General features: G+C 32.5%; 3 protein-coding genes across 11 annotated transcripts; 1 reads left to right on the top strand and 2 right to left on the bottom strand.

Moving 5' to 3' along the window:
- Positions 1–3,994: 3,994 nt before the first annotated feature.
- Positions 3,995–9,335, bottom strand: LOC129302941 (uncharacterized). Of its 9 annotated transcripts, none has more exons than XM_054941868.1 (12): positions 8,581–9,335; positions 8,057–8,220; positions 7,360–7,441; positions 6,646–7,181; positions 6,462–6,527; positions 6,279–6,368; positions 5,894–5,968; positions 5,762–5,794; positions 5,446–5,511; positions 5,286–5,321; positions 5,103–5,198; positions 3,995–4,898 (listed from the first exon to the last, which is right to left on the bottom strand). In XM_054941868.1, exons 5-11 carry the CDS (start codon positions 6,504–6,506, stop codon positions 5,103–5,105), a joined length of 441 nt encoding a protein of 146 aa, XP_054797843.1. In that variant the 5' UTR covers positions 6,507–6,527; positions 6,646–7,181; positions 7,360–7,441; positions 8,057–8,220; positions 8,581–9,335; the 3' UTR covers positions 3,995–4,898. The 9 variants fall into 9 exon arrangements, with proteins under 9 accessions (XP_054797843.1, XP_054797846.1, XP_054797845.1 ...); XM_054941871.1 differs by having other exon boundaries at positions 4,884–5,198; positions 6,646–6,725; positions 6,952–7,181; XM_054941870.1 differs by having other exon boundaries at positions 4,884–5,198; positions 8,581–8,721; positions 8,827–9,334.
- A 1,678-nt stretch (positions 9,336–11,013) lies between these two features.
- On the bottom strand, positions 11,014–15,702 carry LOC129302939 (uncharacterized). Its single transcript, XM_054941865.1, has 11 exons — positions 15,555–15,702; positions 15,028–15,161; positions 13,696–13,777; positions 13,108–13,178; positions 12,891–12,992; positions 12,710–12,799; positions 12,260–12,334; positions 12,128–12,160; positions 11,709–11,789; positions 11,525–11,587; positions 11,014–11,441 (listed from the first exon to the last, which is right to left on the bottom strand). Exons 1-11 carry the CDS (start codon positions 15,607–15,609, stop codon positions 11,277–11,279), a joined length of 951 nt encoding a protein of 316 aa, XP_054797840.1. The 5' UTR covers positions 15,610–15,702; the 3' UTR covers positions 11,014–11,276.
- A 2,537-nt stretch (positions 15,703–18,239) lies between these two features.
- Positions 18,240–23,986, top strand: LOC129302934 (putative BPI/LBP family protein At1g04970). The gene is made up of 6 exons (XM_054941859.1): positions 18,240–18,762; positions 19,503–19,642; positions 20,991–21,339; positions 21,490–21,738; positions 22,784–22,909; positions 23,472–23,986. The coding sequence occupies exons 1-6, from the start codon at positions 18,355–18,357 to the stop codon at positions 23,676–23,678; spliced, it is 1,479 nt and encodes a 492-aa protein (XP_054797834.1). The 5' UTR covers positions 18,240–18,354; the 3' UTR covers positions 23,679–23,986.
- The last annotated feature ends 240 nt before the right edge of the window (positions 23,987–24,226 follow it).

Here is a 24,226-nt window from a genome sequence, read left to right on the forward strand (position 1 = left end):
TTCCTTTCTTCATTTTTTCCTCTTGTTTCCTTTTCTTTCCCTCTTCTTTCGCCTCTCAATTGCTTGAACCACCAATTTTTTTTTATCCCTAGTTTGGCTTTTCATTTATATAGGTAGTATATGTATGTATGTATGTGTATGATTTTGTACTAACAAACATACATGAGTACATACATTCAAGCATATGTGTTGGTTGGTTATTTCTTTTGTTATAAAATGGGGATAATTGGAATAATCATCTAAGTTGCATCATGTGATAAAGCTCCAAAGGTTTGATCTCTTTTTTTTTTTACAAGCCATTTATATTATTATATCCTTCTCTAACACACACTATATTATATGATTTGAGACTTTTGTGTGTCTTGTTTTTTTAGTTATATCGTGTGAGATTTTTAGAGTTTTCACAGGTAACTAGTCTATTGATGTATCGTGTGTGGCAATGGGCCATCATAGGCACACTAGTCATGGTGCTTACTTAATTTGTTTTAACTTTTTTTTTTAAAAAAAAAGGAGCATTGTTTTAGGTCAAAAAATAATTTCTATACCATATGAGATTTTGAAATCTCCACAGGCATAAAATAAATTAATTTTCATGTGAGATTTTGTAAATCTTCACAGAAATTTCAATCTATTTTATTTTAAAAAAAATTCTTTCTCAAATAGGGGAATAAGATTTTTTTTCCTAATTAAAAGGTACCAACCCAATTCAAAAACCTTTTTGAAAAAAATTAAAAATTTCTTTTCTAAAAAATATTAACAAATTGACTTGCATTTTTTACCCTTGAACTATGTAAGCTTTGATTCCCCTAAAGGATATGTAGGCTCTAAGGTCTTATCCTAGGTTAAGTCCAACTTGTAAATAACTAATTATTTATTTATTAATTTATTCTTCTTCTTCTTTTATTTACTAAGGGTAATTAAATTTCATTTTAAGGCCATGTTAATTTTGTTTAGTCAATTAGGGTAACTGTACTCATGGACAGGTGATATGAGTTGTCTAAAACCTTCTCCACACACAACCAACTCCCGAATTCTATAGACTATTTTTTTTAAGAGATTTTTAAAATTATCTTTTTAAAATTTTGGCGGAGACTCTCACATTTATTGATTTCTTTTTTTGGGGAGATCACAATTCGGACGTGACAATGATATATTAATAATAAACTCCTTGTAATTTTTAAAATTTTTAATGATAAATTCTTTTGTGTATCGATGATAAACCCTTTGTAGATCAATTATAATTCCTTGTACATTAATATGAACAAATTATACTCCCAAATTTTTAAAAAGTTGATTCATATTCTTTAGGCACAAGATTCTTTTAGACCACTAGGCACTTTTGCTTTAAAAAAAAAAAATTACCATGCTTACTAGAAAAGATGGAATCATCCTTTATGAACAAAAAAAAATGGAATTATCTTGGATTATTTAGAACATGTTTGGATTACATCCTAACTAAGTTGAGATGTTAAAAGTCCATTGCAAGATTAAAATTATTGTTTGGATAAAATAAACAAGTGAACAAGCATTATTCCCGAAGCTAGATCCTAGAGCTTTTTCAATGCAATGTTGGACTTTCTCTCCTCATTATCCTCTCACATCACCCTACATTGTTTACTCTTTCCTCTATCTTCACTTCAAGTGCACCAGTCATTGCTTCCTGATCTTCTCGTCATCATCATCGATCATGTTGTGCTCATTGTCACCCCCATCTATGGAGGTTGAGGGTTCTATCATGTCATTCATCTCTACTTGTCAATCATAGTTTTACTCAGTTCATAGTTGATCTCTCCAGTTTTGAATCTCATTCATCCATTGGCATTGTGCTTCTCCTTCCTCTATTCTAATTTTAATAGTTGAATTGAAATTAGTGTGGGTGTGGTGGGGCTATAAATCAATCGAATGAATTTCAAAAACAATTGGCATGAACGGGGGATTTATAATCATAAGTACTGCTTTGAAGGGAGAGAAGTCATGGTTTATTTTTGGCCAGTCTTAGGTTTAGGGGTTTAACAAATTATAAAAAAAATAAAATTAAATTAAGAGCGTCCAACTCCAATACCCTATATTTGTAATGTATATTCAGGCCAAAATAATATTTGTAATTTATCATTTCATTCTATCTTTTTTAAAATTAAAATTTTATATTTATCAATTTATTTTATTTTTTAATCTATTTTTTAAAAGTTGTAATTTTAAATTTAATATTTTTTCATAAAATTATCACATTAGTAAAAAAAAATTATGTACAAGAAAATTCATATCCATCTTTGTCATTATACATTTCAACTGGCTTTTAAATTAATTATCCAAACAAATTTTAATTTGTTTAATTGGCTTTTAAAAAAATATATATATCCAAAGATAAATCACGTTAAAATCACACAAATTTTTTTTTAACATCAGTTTCCTAAATTCAGTTAACTCTAACTTCAGTTGTAAATTGTTTTTACTCAAACACACACCTAGTGTGTTGTATTTTAGTTGCATTTTGAACAATGTAAACGTTAGTTTATTTTATGACATAATGACAAAAAAAATCACCGGTTAATAATATAGTATCAGCCATATAAATGGATTTTAATTCTATGATTTATTATTTGCGAATTTCTCATTTCATATTTATTTTTTATCGCAACTTTTATTTTATTTAATGAGTTAGCGGTAAAGCAAGAAATATGAACAGAAGTTAATATAAAATAAAGGAAAAATGATAATAAAATTTTTTTAAAATATATAAATGATAATTTAATCTTTTAAAATATTATAATTTTCCAAAAGTCCTTAAGGACTTGTTTGTCATTAATAAATTTATATAAATTATCAAATTGCCCTTGTTAAAAATAAATGATTCACAAGTTTTGTTTAAATATTGACAACTCACAGTAATGCAATAGTAAATAAAGACTTTAATATGTGAAGTTGTAATTTGCTATTGTATTATTGCGAATATAAGAAGAAAAATTGTGAATATTTAAACAAAATTTGTGAATTATTTATTTTCAACAATGACAATTTAATAATTTATATAAATTCATTAATGATAAAAAATTTTTCAAGAACTTTTGGGAAATTATGACATTTCAATAAATCAAATTGCTATTTACATATTTTAAAGAGATTTTATTGTCATATTCCCTAAAATAAAACAAGAGGTAAAATAATTACAAAACTGAAGAAATCGTATATTCATTCTTTATGTTAATATGGATTTATTACATTTGCTGTCTTGAAATATTCAAAATAGTTTAGTCATCTTTTGAATAGAGCGAACTCTTCCATATGTTTTTTCCCAAATATTTTCGGAAATCTCAAACTAGAAATCCTTTCCAAGGCGAAAGATGGGAAAGTTCTATGCAGGGGTGTATTTAAATTTCAATTAAAGAAATTGATCATAAAAAAATTTATTAATAGAATGTGATGATGTTTGGATAATATTTTTTTAAAATTGATTTTACAAAATCAATTTACCAAATAGAGAAAAAATTAGCTTCTACAAAATGAAATTTCAGAACCAAATAAAGTTTGGGAAAATTGGAAATGTTTGGTTAATTTATGCAAAGAAAAGTTTCACTTTCAGAAACCAAATGGAATTTAGAGAAATTGATAAAGTTTGGATGATTTTTTTTCCAAGACCATAATTTTAAACCTCATAATTGGTTTTAGAAGAGAATCCAACCCGTCTTTCAGGCTTCAAGTACTCTTGATGTCATTTATGCAAGGTTGAACAAAAAAAAAAAAAAATCATAGAACACCCGTTACTTCTTTGTAATTGGACTAAAAGAAGCTTTGATTTATCGTACTAAAAATATTGTAATTCACAAATTACATACTACAAGTAGTTGAATTTGAATTTGTGCCTCTTTTTAACAACGATTTTTTTTTTTGGGCCAACTTTTTAACAAAGAATTACGTCTGTATAAAGCATGACTTATATTATATCTTTACCCCTTGGGTTAACTTTTATTGTCAACTAGGTTGTTGACAATCCTTTTCCAATGGTCAGGACTTAAAATGATTACAAGCATTACAATAAAAATTGGTGTCAAACCAATGTTAACTATTATTTCTCAAAATACTAGTCTTATTTGCCCTGCAAAATAATATTAAAGAGAGAAGTGATGACCGAGAAATGAGCATTAACAAGAAATTAATTAAACAAAGGCAGGGACCTTTTTCAAAAAAAAAAAAAAAGATAGAAAGAATATAAGAATGAAAAGGAATGAAAGATAGATGACTAGGTTCATCTGAGTTTCTGAACCATTCATATTTACTTCACTCTTAATGTTTGCTGCAAAATAATGAGCATTTTCCTGCGATAACAAAAGGACGCCAAAGTCTTACATAAACCCATCTTTTACCAAATTCAGAGCTATAAGTGAGCTCCAACCATTCGTTGATTGTTAAACTCTGGGCTTGCTTATGAGGTTTTAAACTAGCCTAGGATCCAGGGTACCATTAGCTAATTCTTACATGCGATAGTTTAGAAGCTGTGGGCTTGCCAAATGGTAGATGGCCTCCCCACCATCCAAATATAGACGTCGTCGCTGAAATTCAGGCTTTATTGGGTCGTTCAAAATATCTCTCATGATGTTGATATGCCAATGAAACTACTGACATGCTCGCCGAACAAGCTTTTATCTTGTGTGGGTGGTTTTCATCCTATTTTCCCCCTCTTGATTTAGTTAGTTTGCTTCAGCAGGATGCTTCTACATTCTACGGCGTAGGTTTCTTTTTCCTTTGTTATTTAAAAAAAAAAAAAAACTGCCAAAACTTTATACTTCCCATAGAAGTAGTTCTCATGAATTTGAGTTCTGCAGGACCTCGCTCACAACGAGCAACGCAATCAATCAAGGTTCAAGCAAAGCGCCCTCCAGCCAAAATTCCTCAAATCATCTCTATAACCAAATATGTACAGTTAGTTCTATCAAATAGTTGAGATGCAATTAAGATACTCAAAATACTTAATTTACTTTTCTAAATTTCTATCACCAAAATTAAATATTCTTTTGAAGAATTATTGCATCTCAGTCATTCAATGGAATCAAATGTGGAGATTTAGGTGTAAGTTTCGATTGGAGGGATTTATTCTCTAATCACACCTATCCACTTGTATCCCTGTCCTGAGGAATGTTAATCTGATAAGATCTTTGTATTATTGTTTTGGACGTGGTGCCTTCGGCAATCGTCTGCAGCCCCTGAATATGAAGAGTATTGAATCAAGTCATCAATGAACAGAGCTTGAGAATGATAAATTTGAAGAATTTTTAGAGAATTTGACAAACCATGGGCGATGATTTCCCCTGTTCTGGGTTGACTTCCTGTCAGATGAATCAAACATTCAAAATTAACACAACAAAGAAAAAAGAAAGTTATCTTTAGTGGGCATGGACCTTGAAGATGAGAAATCCTAGACGTTAAGTATGGACAGATGAAAAATATGACCTTTGGATTCTTGTTAAATCCAGCTACTAATTGGCACAGATGCCAGAGGCCTAACATACTCTTGTCCTGCATGGAAAAATTCAAAAGAAAAAAGGTGAAAAATCATATAATTATGTTAAATCATAACAAATTCTAGTAGTTAACCATGCAACTGCAAATTTAAATGGTTAATTATGTTGAACTTGCCCACAACACAATTAAATATTTCATGGTTGATTGACAACTTAGTACAACTTAGCAGAGAACTAAGTTGTCAATGAACCTCAATGGTGTTGTAAAGGACTTGTGTGTAATTCTCCCAGTTAAAATCTCTAACCAGTTTCCTTTCAGCAAGCTTGAGCTTTTCATCCTATCAAGTTGATAAACAGATTAAAGTCACAACATTGACAATGTAATCCTTCAAATTAATTGGATGCTTAAAAAGTGATGGAGGAGAAATATAATTTACCATCCTATAAATCTTTTCGAGGTTGACTTTAAAAGCATACCCCATTTGTGAAAGTTTTAACTTCACTTCACTCACCTGTATGAAAAAATAAATGAGTGCGCAGTAACTTACTTTCATATATAGCCAGACATTAATTTTGCAATCAGCAAAGGACCTCTTGAAACTGACGGCAGAGACAGTCCATATGGGATACTGATCTTATGAAAGTAAAGTTGAAGTTGAATATTCCTATTAGTCACAATTCATTGATTCTGGGGAGAAAATTGAAACATGGTTCACTTGACTGATCCTATATTTGAAAGTCTCTTCTTCAGATCTAACAACTCCTTGTCTTAATTGCATTAATATGATTACCCATATTGAAAATAAAATCGCCATCTCTTACATCATTAGCATTAGTCTGGTTTAACTCATTTTGCTCCTCAACTTTCAGGCCCAAAACTTCTAGCTTCCCTGTTAAATGCCCTCCAGTTGACTGCACATTTTGATTAAACTAAGTTGTTCAGCAAACAACACTGATGTAAGATGGCTAGAGTGTGAAACTTTTATGTCAACAGATGCAACTTACAGCTATTTTTTCAATTACATTCTCTGATTGCTTCATCACAGACATTAAGTCAGAAAATGACCATCTCTGAAAGATAGACAAAAAATAAATAAATAAGTGCATTAATAGCATCATTACATACAACCTCTATTTCGAAATCGATTGCAGATTTATAAATAATCTTGAGATTAGATAATAGTCTCACCTTCTAGTTCCACCAGATGTAACAACATAATCCCATAGCTACTAATGCAGCGGCTGATAATAGGTAAGATGCATAACTCCCTATGCGCAAATGATTCACACATCAACAACTTTTTATAGTTAGACAACAGAAACCCTGATAGATAGAGAAAAATATTAGTTCGTCATCATATAAAATCACTATACTTTTATAAAATGAGAGTAACAGGAAAGAAGATGAGAGCACTTTAAAAAATTGACAGCTATCATGAAACGGGAGGGCATTGTTTTCAGGCATCATCAATGGATTGAAAAGGAGGAATAATACTTTGAAATTTGCGGCAAGTAGACCCTCCAATGATTGAAGACTGCCTAAATTCTCCAAACACTCCAAACCATAAAGTTTCAACAGCAACAACAACAACAACAAGCTTTATCCAACTAAGGTTCCAGAGCAAAAAGTTTATTTCACAAAAATGCATTTGCTCGAGCACAAGTAAATTAACATTGCAGGCAGCATCACTCAGTTGACAAATCAGGAAAATCTTGAGCTGCTCCCTTTAAAAGGAAAACAAATCCAGAAAAAATGAGTCAAAAAATTGAGTAAGTGTAGTAAATTAAGTATTACAATTCAACTCTTATTTTTAATCATTATGGCTGCCTCTTAGAAGGAATAACAAAAGGGGAAAAAAGTGCAAAACTCATGATAAGCTGAATCATAAGTCATTTTACATACCATGACAAGAACAATTGCAGTTGAAGGTAGCTGCAGGATTGAATAAGGTCATCTCCCTAATCTGCTGAGCTAGTTGTCGAATCTGAATTTAAAACATGGAGGTTTATTGGGCAAAAGGTCAGGGTGGAGCTGATCCAACGAGCTAGCTTCTAACATTAGCCATGACCAAGCAAGTTGTTGGAGTAAAGACAATAAAATCCCCATTTAGCAGAATTGGAATACATGTTTAATTGCTTTGATGGGATTTGGGTGTGTCCATCTGATTGACAGGCTATTGCAGCCATGAAGTTTACAGGTTTCAGGAAGCAATAGAAGCATAACATTCCCCGGCATTGTACATTCATTACTGGTTCTTGCCATATCTCCTTTAGAAGAGGATTATTTTCACGTCCTATTTGTGGATTTCTACAAATGGTTCTTCTGTTATTTCTATTTGTATTTCTGTTATTTATTTACCTCGGGTTTCTTTACCCCAACTTTACTGGTGGATCTGCCGTTTTCTCTCTTTTTATTTCATTTATTGTTCTCTTCTCATCAATGAATGTTTTTCACATGAGAACAAATATGTTACAGTCTTTAATTAGTTCCCCAAAAATCAATTTCTTAATTCCCCATCGACTTGTACTGGATCAAAATTAATCAGAATTTTACAAAGCCAAAGAAGCCACCAAATAACATTGAAATTTTTTTTCAATACCTGGGCAGTAATGGCTGCTGCAGTGTCATATCGATCTTGTGAAAACTCAGCTTCATCCAAATCCTTCAGCAATTCCCGAAGTTGTGCAATGGGATCAGAAGACCGTTGGCTTCTCCACACAACAACGCCAGTCAAACCTAAAATGCAGTAAAAAGAAAAAAGAACTTGTACCAAAAAAAGGGGGGAGAGTTGTCATCAGTCAATAAACAACGACGAATGAACAGGGTTACACTTTTTTTTTCCCTTTTTAGCAAATTACCTATGACAAGCAAAAAGTGTCATGAAAGTTATGAGACAAACAAAAAGGAGAAGTAAGTTTTTTTCTTCTTTATAAAGGTTCTACAGGGATTGAAGTTATGAGCTTCTTGTTTTAACCATAAACAGAATTTCCACTTCCAGTATCATGCAAGTTAATCAACAAAACAGACTCCTCCGCGTCAGGAGGAGCTGAACTAGTCGGAAATTCACGACAATTTAAATCAAACAGGAGGATTTCCGAATAAGATATAAAGTAGAACGCTTACTAATAAGAATTTTGGAGGCTTGACCCGCTTGGGATGCCATTTACCGTGAATGATCTAAACGAACTCAAGCTGATCGGAAATGTTTAGTATCACTCAATAGTCAATGTCACTACCAGCTACAACAAATCGATGGGAATACAACTGAACCGAAAACAGATTCACAGTTCACATACTCAATAAGAAGGGAAAAGAAAGCAGAGGGAGAGAAAGAGAACTGAGAGATCAATTACAACTATAATTCCACACCATTTCCCTAGCGTCGTTTTCCACTATTCAAACATGCGGAGCTGCACGAGCCTTCCACGTCTGATCCCTCCACGTCATTCGCTGGTGTTGCATGCCCCTCCGGCTCGTTGAATTTGGCCTTCTCATCGAAGTCAAAGTCAAAACAAGCATTGTTGATTTGTTGATGTAACCACAGACCATCCCGCGAAGTTCGCGAGCGCACAGGCGATTTCCGTTTTATTTTTATATTTTCGGACAATGACACGAAATAAAATAACATATCTCAATTGCAAATTGTAAGTCATGGAAAAAAGTGTTTGGTTTTGATAGAAAGGATGTAAGAATTGAATGCATTGGAGAGAAAAGTAATTTGGAGGTCAAAAAACAAGAAGAGTAAGAAATAGAGGGATAAAATTTGGTCAACCCATTTAGCCAACCAAGACCAGTGTCGTTTTCCCGAGACAGGATTTCAAAATAGGAGAATTACTGTAAGATTTCACTCAAAATCATTCATTATCAATAAATCCGAGAGTAATTAATCACCTTGAGAGAAACTTAGATGAAATTCTCTCCCTCATGTGAGAAATTTTCTATTAAATTAATCCTATTTATCTAGTCACCATGAACAATTTAGTGCGTGATTGATTTTCCATTAGTTAAAAGTTTATTTAATAAAAATTAATTTAATAAAAATAAGTCATTGTAACAAAAAATTTATATTTAAATATATTTTTTCGAATGTCAATTTGATAAAACTGAAAACTGTGTTTCAATTGTATGTCATAAAAATTGCCTTTGAATGCAAAATTTATTAAAAAAAATTAATTTCTATAATTTATAATTTTTGTTATACCGAATTCATATATACACTCGTCTTTTGTCGAATTCAAACCAATTTAGTGAGCTTTAACTTTGAAGTCTAATTCATTGATTTATCAATCAAACTGGCTGGTTCCAGTTCGATTTAGCTCCTAAAAGCTAAAAAATTGAGGAGCCATTTTAAAAGTTCATCCGAAGAATAATGTTCAGAAGAATTTGATACATGGCCCGGTCCTACAAATTTCTAAAAGTATAAAGCCTTCTTGAAACCATATATACAATACAAGAGAAACGTAGAATCCACGAAACTCTCACTTCAATTTAGACACGGGATTATTTTGTGCCCTTTTATTTCTTTGAGAAAATGACAATTAACTGCCCAAAGAGAAATTAATCACAGTTGAAACCCCAACAAATTTTTTTAAAAATAAATTATAAATATTAATTCAAACATAAACAAAAATACCAATTATAAATTGAAATAATTAGAACTAAATTTGAATAAATTCGGTCAATATTAGCAAATATTTTTCAGAAAATTATTAACTGTAAGTAATTATTAATTTTTTTTAATGACTACATAAAGAGTAGCACAGCAAAGATTTTCCCTCCTAAAGCACAAAAGGCAAAGAGTAAATCTCTCACAACTAAATTGCTACACACTCAAGGGCTGGAATTCAAAGGTTTCAATTACTTGATTAAGTAACAAGAATCCTTACTAATTGCACTAACTTTAGTTAGTAATTAATTATCTCTTTTAGGGTGTGTTTAGTTGGGAGGTTTTGAAGGGAAAAGAAAGAAGGCATTTGGTTAAGAAATTTTGAAGGAGAGGAGAGCCAAAATAAACCCCCTTCCATATTGCTCACCTCCAATTGGAGTTTTTTCAAAACTAATTTTTTTTAAACTATTTTGCCCTAATTTATTTTTTAATATTTTAAATATACCCATGGCTCAAAAAAAAAAAACTCTTTTATATCAAATTGTACTTCACTCCCAATCCTTAACTGACTTCATTGATTTTTTTTTTTAAATTACAATTCATCATATTTTATCATATATTTAAGGGAGTTATTTATTTTTTATAAAAAATTGTAACTATTATAATTATTAGTTCAATTTTTTATTCCCACATTGACAATACGATAGAATGAGAGTGAATTTTTTAAAAATCATGCAATTTAAATTAAAATGTAAAATTATTTTTTACAAGGAACAATTAAAATTTTTTTAAACTAATATATAAGGATATAATAATAAATTAATTATTACCTCTCCTCCCTTTCCTTCCTAAACCAAACAAAGGATCATTAAAAACCCCTCTCCCTTTAACAAAACCAAACAATGTAATATTAAAACCCTCCCCTCCCCTCCCTTGAACCAAACACACTCTTAGACTTAGTAACTACCATTTTCCTTATTTCTTTCTCTGACATCTGCTTCCTCCTTTATCATAAAATAAAATAAATAAAACCCCCGGTAAATTGTTGTTGTTTCATTAATACCGAGTTTGTTTCCCTTCCTTTTGTGTCTTTTTAAAGAAATGACATAACTTTATATACTTCCTTCCCAAGGGAAAAAGTCTTCATGAATTTGAGTTCTGCAGAATCAAGCAGGCAATGAATCATGGTTGAAGCAAAGGGCTAATCACACAGCTAACCAATGATGTCCCTGCCCAGAGACACGTTAACTGGGAATGATCTGTGTATTCTTGCTCTCGACAACGGTTCTTTTTCATTGGCAAAACTGAGACCACCTTTCTTTGTGTGTGTGACTGACTTCTGAACTGTGTCTGTTGTTTCAGTAATGAATTGCAGCCCCTGGATAATAGCATTGAATCAAGTCACCAATGAACGGAGTTAGAGAATGATTAATTTTAAGAATTTATAAAAAATTGACGTACCTTGAGTGATGATTTCCCCTCAAGAGCCATCGTTGAATGGCTTGCAAGTTCTGTGCTGACTTCCTGTCAAATGATTCCAACAATCAAAATTAGCACAAGAAAAGGAAGAGACAAAGTTAATGGGCATGGACCTTGAAGATGAAAAATCTTCAGAGAATAAGTATAAACAGATGAAAAAACTGACCTTGAAGATTTTACTGTTTGGCTGCTCTTTAAACCCATCCGCTAATTGGCACAGATACCAAAGACCTGAGTTAGTTATGTCCTGCAAGAAAAATTCAAAAGAAACTAGGGTTAAAAAAAAAAATCATACAGGTATGGGTGCGAACATGCATACAAAGGATTTAGATTTGGTGATGGTACTTAATACAAATATCGAGTGCCTGTATTATCTAAATCGTTGAAATCCAAATCAGTGGTTCTAAATTCATACTTCACTCAAGATTAGGGACTGAGTTTATCTAAACTGTTAATATAAATTTCAATGGATCAGATGGTACAGGCACTTAGTGCCTATAGTTACTGAATCCAAATTTACAAACAAATCAGAACATTTTCTGGTGGTTAATCCATGTAATGTAATTGCAAAGTTAAATCTATGACCTGTTTGCTTTCAACAAGCTTGAGCTTTCCTTCCTGTCAAGTTAATAAAATACAATAGAGTCACAACATTGACAATGTAATCATTCAAGTTATTTGGAAGCTTAAAAGTGGCAGGGGAGAAATATAATTTACCAGGCTGGAAATCATTTCATGGATGAGTTCAAAATCCCCCCCAATTTGTGAAAGGTTTGACTTCACTTCAGTCACCTGTATTAAAATAAAAATAAATGAGCATGCAGTACATAAATTTCTCGATCAGCAAAGAAGCTGGCCCTTAAAACTAACTGCAGAGCTAGTCCACAAGGGGTACTAATGCCACGACGGACAAAGCAAAGTTCAAGTTGAATTTTGCCATGCAAGAGCAACGATATCAACTTCCATCTCAACAAGGAAATTCAAACCATGAAGGAGGACGGGCATATCGAACCTATTGCTCATAATTCATTGATTCTGAGGAATAAAATTGAAACACTACTCATTTGATTGATCCTATACTCAGAAGCCCCTTCTTCATACGTAACAACTTGTCTTAATTGCAATAATATAATCACCCAGATTGTAAAGAAAATCAACATCTCTCACATCATTTGCAATAAGCTGGGTTAATTCATTGTGCCCTTCAACTTTCAGGTCCAAAACTTCCAGTTTCTTTGTTAGATGCCTTCTAGTTGACTGCACACATTGTTTAAACAAAGTTGTTCAGAAACCAACACAGACGTAATACGGCAAAACTGAAAATTATATGCCAATAGATGCAACTTACAGCTAATGTTTCATGTACATTCTCCAATTGCTTTGACACAGTTGCAACAGCATTGGCCATATTACGCTTTGTCACAAACATTACATCAGAAAACGACCATCCCTGAAAGATAGAGGGAAAAAATAATGGATTCATTCATAGCATCATTATACACCGCTATTGCTTCTTGTTCAATTGCAGATATATAAATAATCTTGTGATTAGAGAATAGTCTCACCTTCCACCACATGTAACAATATCCCATAGCTCCTATTGCAGCGGCTGGTAATATGTAAGATGCATAACTCCCTATGTACAAATAATTCACACCAACATTTTATAGTTAGAAAACAAAAACCCTTTTAGATAGAGGGAAAAAAAAATTACTTTGTCAATATAATAAAATCACTCTATAATACCACGAGAGTAACAGGCAAGATTAGAACATCCTAGATCCAACAAGGTGATCCTTCAAAACTATCATGCAAATTTCTCACTAACTTTTAAGGCACACATGCTGAAGTGCAAAACAAGGAAAGATTCTAAGGGGTATATTAGGAAAACATCAATAAAAATAAGGTTATTGTGGCCAGACAGAGAATCATGCAGGTGGAATCACTCAGTCAACTATCCAGTAAAATCTCGAGCTTCTCCCTTAAAGGAAAACAAATTTAGCAAAAATGGGTTGAACAAGATAAATTGGGTACCTTTAGAAAATTAAGTATCATGATTTAACTCTAATTTTTATCATTACTGCTGACTGCAAAGGAATAAAGAAAGACATGCAAAACTCATGATATACTGAAACATAATTCATACGACATACCATTAGAGGAAGAGTTGCCATTGAAGATAGTAACAGGATTGGATATGGTCAGCTCCCTAATCTCTTGAGCTAGTTGTCGAATCTGGAGTTAAAACATGCAGGACTATTGTACATTAATTGATATGTTTGCACTAAAGATATAACCTCTATAATGAATTATCCTGCAATTTAACAGTAATCAATTTTAAAGATATGGCGCCGGTTTTGTCCTTCAAATGTATCACATAGATACTTCTGTCTTGTTCATCAAAAGGTTGCTTCACTTGGCAAAAGGTCAAAGGCGAGATGGGGCTGATATTCTGAGCTGGTTACTACCATTATCTATGACCAAGCATGTTGTCAGAGTACAGACAATAAAATCGTTATTTGGCAGGTCTGGAGTATGTGTTTGGCTGCTTTGATCAGATTTGGTGATAAGATCCAAGATAGCGTAAAGACTTATTCAAGTATTTTATTTGATTCAGTATTTTATTTAGTATTTTCCATTATTTAGTTTTTATTTAGATTTCCTGAGGTTTTATTTGTTTAGATTTAATTCAGTATTTTAGATATTTAGATTTTATCTATTTTATCTATTTAGATTTTATCTACTATTTTAGATTTCAGGAGATTCTAGTTAGTTATCTAGTTATCTAGATTTTATTCAATATTTTATATTGTATTTAAATATGACTAGCAACTTAAAAGCTAGCATATCAATATCATCAATAAACAGTCTTTTAAACCTTTTGTAGATTCTCTTAAGCGTGGCTATTGAGAAAAATAGAGGACGAGATAATTGTTTTATATTTTCTTGATAGATTTATTTTCCTATTTTCTCTTGTTCTTATGAGTCCTATCATTTGGGCTGTCCATTTGATTGAGGGGCTTTTCTAGCCTTGAAGTTCATAGGCTTCAAGAAGCAATAAGAGCATAAAGTTCACAAGCCTTGTACAGTCATCACTGGTTTTTGCCACATCTTTAAAAGAGGATTATTTTCATGCTCTCTTTGTGGATTTCTAGAAATGAATCCTTTTTTCCTTTTTATTTCTAATTTTTAGGTTGAAGGGGGAGAGGTGACTGTTGCGTGACTACGTTCAAAGCAATTGAGAGGCTCTTTTGAATTAGACCTTCCCCAGTTTAGTGGAGAATCTAGTGCTCTCTCTTTGTATTTTGTGCATTACTCTCTTCTCATCAATAAATGCTTTTCTTAGTAAAAGAAAACAAATATGTCACAGTCCTCAGTCATCTCCATAAAAATCAATTTCTCATTGCCCATTGATAACTCAACGAAAAATAGTCAGACTTCTACTAAGCCAAAGAAGCCACCAAATAACATTAAGTTCGCAAAACCTGAGCAGCAATGGCTGCGGTGTCATATCGGCCAGGTGAAATTTCTGCTTCATCCACACCTTTCAGCAATTCCTGAAGCTGTTGAATGAGATCAGACAACCGTCCGCTCCTCAACACAACGGAGCCAGTCAAACCTAAAATTCAGAAGAACTTCAATTATAGTTCTCATCAGTTAATGAACAAAGACGGATGAATCACACGGATACACTTTCCCGTTCTTTTTTTTTTGGGGGGGGGGGGCGGCGAAGTAAAAGCTTGCCTCTACCGAGCCAAATGAGATTTGAGACAAACAAAAAAAGAACAGTATTTCTCTATAAAGTTTCTAAAGCAGCTGAAGTTACGACCTTCTGGATCAGTTTACTAGTCATAAACTGAATTTCCAGTGTCAATTAAGTTCATGAACAAAACAGACTTTTGGGATTTGTCACACGGCTAAAACAAATTTAGGAGCTGAATTGGTCGGAAATTTACAACAAATTAAATCAAACAGGAGGATTTCAGAATAAGGTATAAAGTAGAAGGCTTACCCGCTCCAACAAGTATAAGAATTTTGGAGGTTTGAACTCCAGCTTGTAATGCCATTTTTCATGAACACGAAGCCCTCTTCCTCCTTTCTTTCCACCAGAGGACCAATACAAATATACAATTTTACAGAGAAGACCCCTGTTCGGCCACTTCCACACAATGGCACAAGAAGAAAAAGAAACAATTGTTAGAATATTCTTCTAGCCTTGTCATACAATAATCTTTAATTAAAAATTTCGGACAAAAAATATTTAATCAATTAAAACTTAAATTCATATGAAAAATTTTATATTGAATATCTAAAATTTAAATTTAATATTATTAATTAATTAAAATTTTTAAACCATTTTAAGAACGATAATTTTTTAAGAATTAAATTTGATAGTATTTAAATTTCAAAATTTAACAAATATAATATTAATTTTTTATAACTTATTTTTGAATAACGAAAACAATTAAGCTATATAGTTGAAGTTGAAAATATAACTAGTAACTAAAAATTAATATAAGAATGAATTCTCATATATCTCATGAGCATTATTTTAATTTTTAAAAAATATATAAAAGCTTGCCAATTTCTTAACTTTTTACTCTTTAATTGAGCATTTTGTTATCCACTTAAATTTCACATGACCTCACGAATAAGCTAACAACTTTTTTTTCATTAAATGAATAAGCTAATAACGAATACATGACAATGATTTTAATTTAATATAAATATTAATAATATGTACTCCTTCAAGTCATTTTTAACAGATATTTGTAAGGAAAATTATTCAAGTTATAAATTATTTTAACATTTTATGACAGCATTAATAATTAAATTAAATTAAAAGTATGTTAAAAATTTAAATTTAAAAATTATAATATGTTCAATGTACCAATAAATTATAATATGCGGACTATGTGAACCATAAGGAAGAATGGGATACCTGCGAATTGGGAATGTGGTTCCATCCGAATATTGTTACTCATTTTACTAGTGCTCACCTATCTTATGAGGAGAGGGGAGATAATAAACACTTTTGGAAACCTGTTGATGATTATTTTTTTGTGAAAGCTACGTATAATTTTTTAGATGCAGGTATTAAAAGAAATGTGGATAGGATATGAAAAATCCTTTGGTGGTGGCCAATTGCTGAAAAAATTAATTCATTCATGTGGTTATTCACTCATGGCGGAATTCATACTTTGGCATTACCAAGAAGCAGAGACTTGATGTGGAGCAAAACTGCCCCTTTGGCTACAACACTCTAGAAGATGAAATGCACCTACTCTAGGACTCCCCGCATGCTTTGGAACGTTGGAAGACTATTGTTAGCAATGAACAGTGAAGCAAATTCACCAATATGAAATTGGTAAAGGTTATACTAGAAAGGTTCAATGGGATGTTTTGTTCGGATGCAATTGTTGAAACATTTGGGTTTTTAGATGTAAGAAAGTTTTTTATGATGAGTTTCAAAAGGCTAGATTTTGTGCCCAAACATCGTTTTTTTATGCAGTTGTTGATGTCAATTTAATTATGAAAGCCCCCCTTTTGAGTTATTAAAAAAGGTTAGCCAGACTAACTTGATCCAGAGGGAGGATTTTATCAAGTTGGAGGTTGATGGGGCTCAGAGCATTAATGATAATATTGGTTGTGGAGGAGTTGTTTAGGAAGAGAACAATGGATGGAAAAAAAAGTTTTTGTTGTAAATTAACTTTAGTCCCACCGGCCAAAGCAGAAGTTCTTGCTGTTTTTCAGGAACTTACTTTTTGCTTGAATTATGATTATAGGAGTATTCAGGTAATTTCAGATTGTGCTGAGGTGATAAACTTGATAACCAGAGGTTGCAATGAACAACATCTTTTCAAAAACATTATTGATGACACTAGAATATTGATTCATAGAGATTGGAATATAGTTTTGTTTCATATGTATAAACATCTTTTCAAAAATATAAGATATGTTTCATATGTTATTTTTTAATTTAAATATTAATTTTTACATCTTTGATCATTCACCAACTTATATTCAAGAATTGGAGAGATGAGGGATCCTTTAATTTGAATTTGACAATTGTAATTTAGTTTGACTTGTAATGTATGTTTCAGTTTATTCAAAAAAAATTTTAAAAAAGTAAGACATTTATTATTGATATTTAAAAAACTTATTATTAAAAATTTAAAACTTTATAAAGGGTTTATTATTAATATATAATGATATATCATTAAAAAATATAATAAATCAATTATAATATAAAATATAATAAATGTTAAATCATTTATTTAATTTGATCCTATAACATAAATTATATATGCAAAAATCATATTTCTTAACATATATGATGAAATCTTAAACAATATAATGAATAAGTATTACCCCATCTATTGAAAAGTTGAATGTTAAAAAATGTAAGGCATTTTTAATCTTTTAAGATGTAATCATTATATTTTTTTAAAAGTGTGCCTATTGATAGTAACTTTATATTTATTATAGAATATTTAATAAAAATAAAAATAAAAAATAAAATTAATTTAAAAGTAATTAATTATTTTATTAAATGGTAAAATTTAATTAAACATAAATATTTTTAAATGGGGAGAGAGGGAGTAATAAACAGTTCTTCTCACTTGTAGTTTTAAAAAACTGCGAGAAAAGAAAAGGGTGGGCAATCTTGACTTTTCGAATTATCATGATTGCCTTTGACTCCCTGGCACCGCCAGATTGCGGGTTCTGTACTCGTCATTCTGCACGGCTATCACCTCGTATGGTCTTTGCGCCAAGGAACCACTTCCAGATTTTCCAACGCACAAATCAAGATGGTCCCTTTTCTATTTCTGATTCTACTAGCGTCTTCCTTGATTCCTGGGTATGCTCAGGATCAACTTAACGATCAATCTTCCATATCCTTGGTAATAACTCAAGATGGTCTTGATTTCTTGAAAGACTTGCTTGTAAATAAGGCAATTTCCTCAATGATCCCACTTCGATTGCCCAAGATTGAAAAGACTGTGAAAATTCCAGTTGTCGGTAATGTTTTCATGGTGCTTTCGAACATCACTCTATATCAAATTGACGTTCCTTCCTCGAATATTAACCCCGGGGAAGATGGGATTTCCATTATAACTTCGGGCACGACTTGTATTTTAAGCATGAATTGGTATTACTCTTACAGTACGTGGCTTGTGCCCGTTGACATTACTGACAAAGGTAGCGCTTCAGTTCAGGTATATAACTTGAAATTTTTTTATTTGTTTGTATATTCAACTAGATTTTTTTCTCTCCCGTGCGTTGCACGATTTTCTGGAGCTGGAAGAGGAACTGCTGGTGGGATAATATTTGCTCAATTTACTTGTATATTGATTGAACTTGTGATACACAGAACAATTGCACATTGCACAGGCTGACTGCTCTGAGGAATCAGAATAGACTTATCATTTTTGTCACTTCCAAGACAGCTACAATATCCCCTTTGACCCTTCTTATGCATCTCTCATAATCAACTTTCGGTAAATAAGTTAATTACAACACTTGTTAGTTATTAACAGTCACTATCTGATTCCCAATTATTTTCTCCTAATACACACTCGTGACTCAACGAACACTGGAACAGATTTTATTTTTTTTTAAAATAATTATACGTATCATTCTGAAGGAAGTCTTCCTAATCAGGCGATACTTTCATAATGACGTTGATAAAACTGTAAAATAGGATTTGGTGCTATTGGTTTCTTTTCCTTCCACATGGAGTGGAGGATGTTCTACTATACTTCAACTTTATGACAGTCAACTTTCTCTCGAGTTTAAATAATCCCAGCCAAAATATTTTATGCTTTTTCTATGTATCCTGTTTCTTGCTCAGGCTCTAGGTGATACCTATTCCTTGTTCCTACTGTTTGTTTTTATTTGTTTTATCTTCTGCACAATATAAACAAATAGGAAATTGATAAGTTCTAGTACTGCAAAGGTTGAAGACATGGAGATTAGACTTACATTGGGCATGGAGAATCAGGAAGGATCCTTGAAGTTGGTCCTGAAGGACACTGGGTGTGACATCAAGGACATTTCAATTAAATTGGATGGAGGAGCATCTTGGCTTTATCAAGGGTATGACCATATTTTCTGGTTGCTTCTGTTATTTCATTTTAGAAATCTTGCTGGCTTTGGATGCGCTATCTGCTTTTATTACCTTTGGTTTATCTATTTGAGTGCCTTCCCCCCTGACTTCATCTACAAAACCAGGACAGAATGTTTGTAACTAGGTGCTTTGAGGCTGAATTAAAGTTCTTGCATCTGCTAGTTTAAGGAAGTAGCACAATGACCTTTGTGTTTTCTTCCCATATATTAAGCAAGAAAAGCAGTTGTATAGGCAAGAATCTATTGCATAATCCATTAGGTATTTTTTCACCATCTCACTTTGTATGCTGAAAGAAGTAAGTTCTTCAATTTTGTAGTAACCTACCTGACTATAATAGAGTCTGGTATTGAGCATCAAGAGTTATTACTTATTAGGTGCCTGTTTGGATTTTTTTTCCTGCAAGCTAACATCATTCACTGGTAAAATATGCTCAGCTTGCTTGCGAGATGGTTTAACCATACATATCTTCCATTTATGATGAAAATTATATGCAGGTCTTTCTTGAAACCAAAAGATGAACTGCAACTAAACCTATTTTGGAACTCTCCATAGGGCTAATAGTCATCAAATGGATAAATGAGTTTTAGCACTAACCTTTTAATCCAATAATCCAATAATAACTACAAAATCAACAAATCGGATCCTTCAAGTTTCTTTCTTGTTGCCTCAATGTATGCTTCTTCTCCTTTCAAAGCATAAACTTAACCATGTAAGTGATAGATATTAGAGTAGCTTGGTCAAAAAGTAGCAGCTGTATGGCTTTTACAGATATAAGCAAGGAAAGACAACAAACACCAAATACCAAAAGAACATACAAAAATAAAGAATGCAACAAAGCTGCCTGATCTTTCTGCACTTCTGGTAGAGATGCCCCTTTGGAAGATCTGAGAACAACATCAAATAGAGGCAATTGAAATTATTCTGTACCAGAATAATGTAGAAATAGTGAAACACCATAAAAAGATGCGAGCTTGCCTTTCAAACCTAGTACATTTTAGAGACTCAATGGTAGTGTGTTGCCAAAGCATATTGGCCTCCTTATTATTTTCAAATATCTTTGTATCTTGTGAGGAGAAACTGTTCCAGGTTTACGAGACGACAAGATGTATTCGCCAAAAATTTCAGAAAATATGAGAAGACTGCTACCTAGAATGCACAAAATGTTCTGATTCAGAGCTAGAAATACACATAACAAGAAGAGCTGGATATGGCCTTCATACCTACAGCATGCTATTATCTGTGACGCATTCTTCTGGTACATTTTTTTAGGGGTTGTCTTGTGAGTTGTGATTCATACTTTTGCTTTTCATATGACAGGATGGTTAATGCTTTTGAAGGGCAAATTGGGTCAAGAGTAGAAAATGCTATCACCAAGAAACTGAAAGAAGGGATTTCAAGACTTGATTCATTCTTCCAAAAGCTTCCAAAGGAGATTTCGGTAAATAACGATGCTTCATTGAATGTAACTTTTGTTGGTGATCCTTTATTAAGTGATTCATCAATTGGATTTGAAGTAAATGGGTTATTTATTGGAAGAAATGTTGAGGTTCCTAAACACGGGCTCAAGAATCCAAAACTTTCTATTTCCTGCACAAATTCATCCAAAATGCTTGGAATTGCTCTGGATGAGGCTGTCTTCAACTCTGCATCATCCTTGTTTTATAATGTAAGTTTGGTTTTCCTATGAAGATCATTTTTGGTTTCACTGTTTTGCACGTGCTCTTAGTAGCAAAGCATAGATTTTTGTTTTTCTTACTATGTTTTCTTTGTTGATTATGGGCTTGGCGTAAAATGACAAATAACTTTCTGTCTTTAGGCAAAATTTATGCACTGGGTTGTGGACAAAGTACCAGATCAATCTATATTGAACACCGCAGGGTGGAGATTTATTGTTCCCCAGCTATACAAGAAGTACCCAAATCATGACATGAACTTGAATATATCTTTATCTAGTCCTCCAGCTGTTGAGTTCTCAAACCATAAAGCTGAGGCCAACATATTTGCAGACTTAACTACTGATGTAATAGAAGGAGATGAAGTAATACCAGTGGCTTGCATCTCATTGGTAGGATTGATGATTAAACTAATCATATTTGCTATTTTAGTTTGTTCTGGTGTATGTTTTCATCATCTCTAAATTATTACTTTGGTTTGATGAATTCTTTGGGCTGGTCAGGATATAAAAGGGAGCTTAGGATGCAATGTAATAGGAATTTTTTGAACTTCGGCGTTTTCTTTTAAAACCTTGATGGAACATTCTAGAATAGCCTTCTTTTACTTCTTTTGGAATTTTTTTATTACAAAAAAGAAATAAGTAAATAAAAGTTAGCCTGTACCAGGCTACCAGCTTTGATTATAAACTCATCCCAGGTTAATTCATGAGTAAAGTTAATCAATTTGCCACCCTTCTCAATTGGCCTGCTCGCAATCCTTGGGTATGTTATGGTTATGAAGATGATTATTGTGTTTGCCATGTATATTTTCAAGTTCAGATTATCTTTTCAGTTTATGGTGATCTGTTTTGGGGACTGCAATCTATATATTAGCTTAGATCCTTAGACTATTACAGCCACTTGGTCAACATTATGTTGATATTCTTTTCACTGTTTTTGGAGCTCCAGCACTACCCCCTATTTGCATGAAGTACCGTTTGCTATGTGCATAATCCAGTCCAGTGATTGATCTCTTCCATCTCTGCAAGAGCAGGGCGCGTTATCATAGAAATTCTAATTACTCTGCAACTTAAATGAAAGTGAATTTTGAGTTGGTTTCCATCCTTCTTCATTGCGCCAGAAACTCCTTATTTTATAACTGTTTGTGAAATAATATAATTGAAGACATGGTGTTTAAATGTAATATACAATCAGGTAAAAATTGTTAGATTGCTAGGCTCCCATTCTTTCTCCTTTTTTTTTTTTAATTTTCTCTCCCTGTTTCATCTAACATTTACAAAAGATCCTCCATTTTCCACAATGTTTTTTTCAAATTAATCCTTTTTTATTCACACACTTTTTATGTAATTTATGCTCCAGTTTCTCTTGAACGTCTCACATTTAGTGACTGACTTCATTGTTTCCCGGTCCCTCCCTTATTTCATCCTGTTTGCATAGGTGATTCAAGCTTCAGGTTCAGTCAAAATCAACGGAAACAACCTTGCAGGAACGATTGGATTGAACGATTTTTCAATGTCATTGAAATGGAGCAATGTTGGTAATCTGCGGATGTACCTGATTCAGGTGACTTTTTGTTACGCAAGATGCATATTGTTAGTGATAATAATGACTGAATTGACTTTTGATCCTCCAAGAACAACTTTTTCACAATTTGCTTTCCCCAAGAGTAAGCATCCCACGTCAAACTCAAAAATTTTGTTTAAAAAGAATCCTCAAATTAAGCCTGTTGACATATGTTTTGCTAGATAATTGATGTTGCCTAATAGATTGAGTGATGCGGCTGTTTAAATACTTTTGTGGCCACCAGAACTATGTGTTTTAAAAACCTCGGTCACTTAAATGCATAGTGTGGAAAAATGCATGTGCTGCATTTCAATTGGCTCATTTTATGCGGCCACATCACTTATCATGTTAACAGTTTTTTTTTTTTTTTTGCGCCAAGTGTTAACAAGGTTAGTTGAGGACTATTCTAAATCGAAAACATGTTGGGAGAACTAAAATGAGACGTATAATGTTTGGGAGACCAGATTGAGAAAAATACATGTACAGAGGATCAAAAAGCTGATTCAGTCATGAATTTAACATCTTTTATTAATGAAATGTGTTTTATTCTCTTGGACTGCAGCCAGTTGTGTGGACACTGATTCAAACTGTGTTCTTGCCATATGCCAATTCACATCTCAGTAAAGGTTTCCCTTTGCCCATTATCCATGGCTTCACCTTACAAAATGCAGAGATAATCTTGTCAAATTCAAGAGTCACCGTTTGCAGTGACGTTGTTTTTGCAGAACCACATAAACTTATATTGAAGTCTTTGACCTATCTTGAGTAGATAGGTTTTTGTTTTTGTTTTTTCCTTTTTTATCGGTACTTGTAAATATTCAGAACAGAGTACACTGTTGCATGTGTCTACGTATGCATTTTTTTATATTTTGGAAGGGTGATGATGCGACCTTCATGCCAAGATGTACAAAATACAGACTCTGTTGAATGCTGCAGCTTGTGTACAACAACAACAACAAGTCTTATCCCACTAATTGGAGTCAGCTATATGAATTGTATGACGTTATTGTACTCTATCATTTATTAAGTTTTTAGAAATGTTATTAACTGAGAAGTCTTGGTCAACAACTTTAAGAATGTTGCGGCTTGTGTATATTCTTCAAATTTCAATTCCAATTGATTTTTTTTTTGTTTTATGAAATTGTTGGGAGAGGTATTCACATTTAATGCTCGATTGTTCCTTGATCATGATTGCCTCCAATAGAATGGTGTTAAAATATCATATATGGTCATTTGAATTATTTGCTAGATTTTGACATTGGCAGAAAGAAACATTTTTATTTAAAAGCAGCTTCTCTCATTATCTGATGACATACT

This window comes from Prosopis cineraria, unplaced genomic scaffold, assembly GCF_029017545.1.
Source record: "Prosopis cineraria cultivar Desert tree isolate PC_DT_omini unplaced genomic scaffold, ASM2901754v1 PC2, whole genome shotgun sequence".
NCBI lineage: Eukaryota > Viridiplantae > Streptophyta > Magnoliopsida > Fabales > Fabaceae > Prosopis > Prosopis cineraria.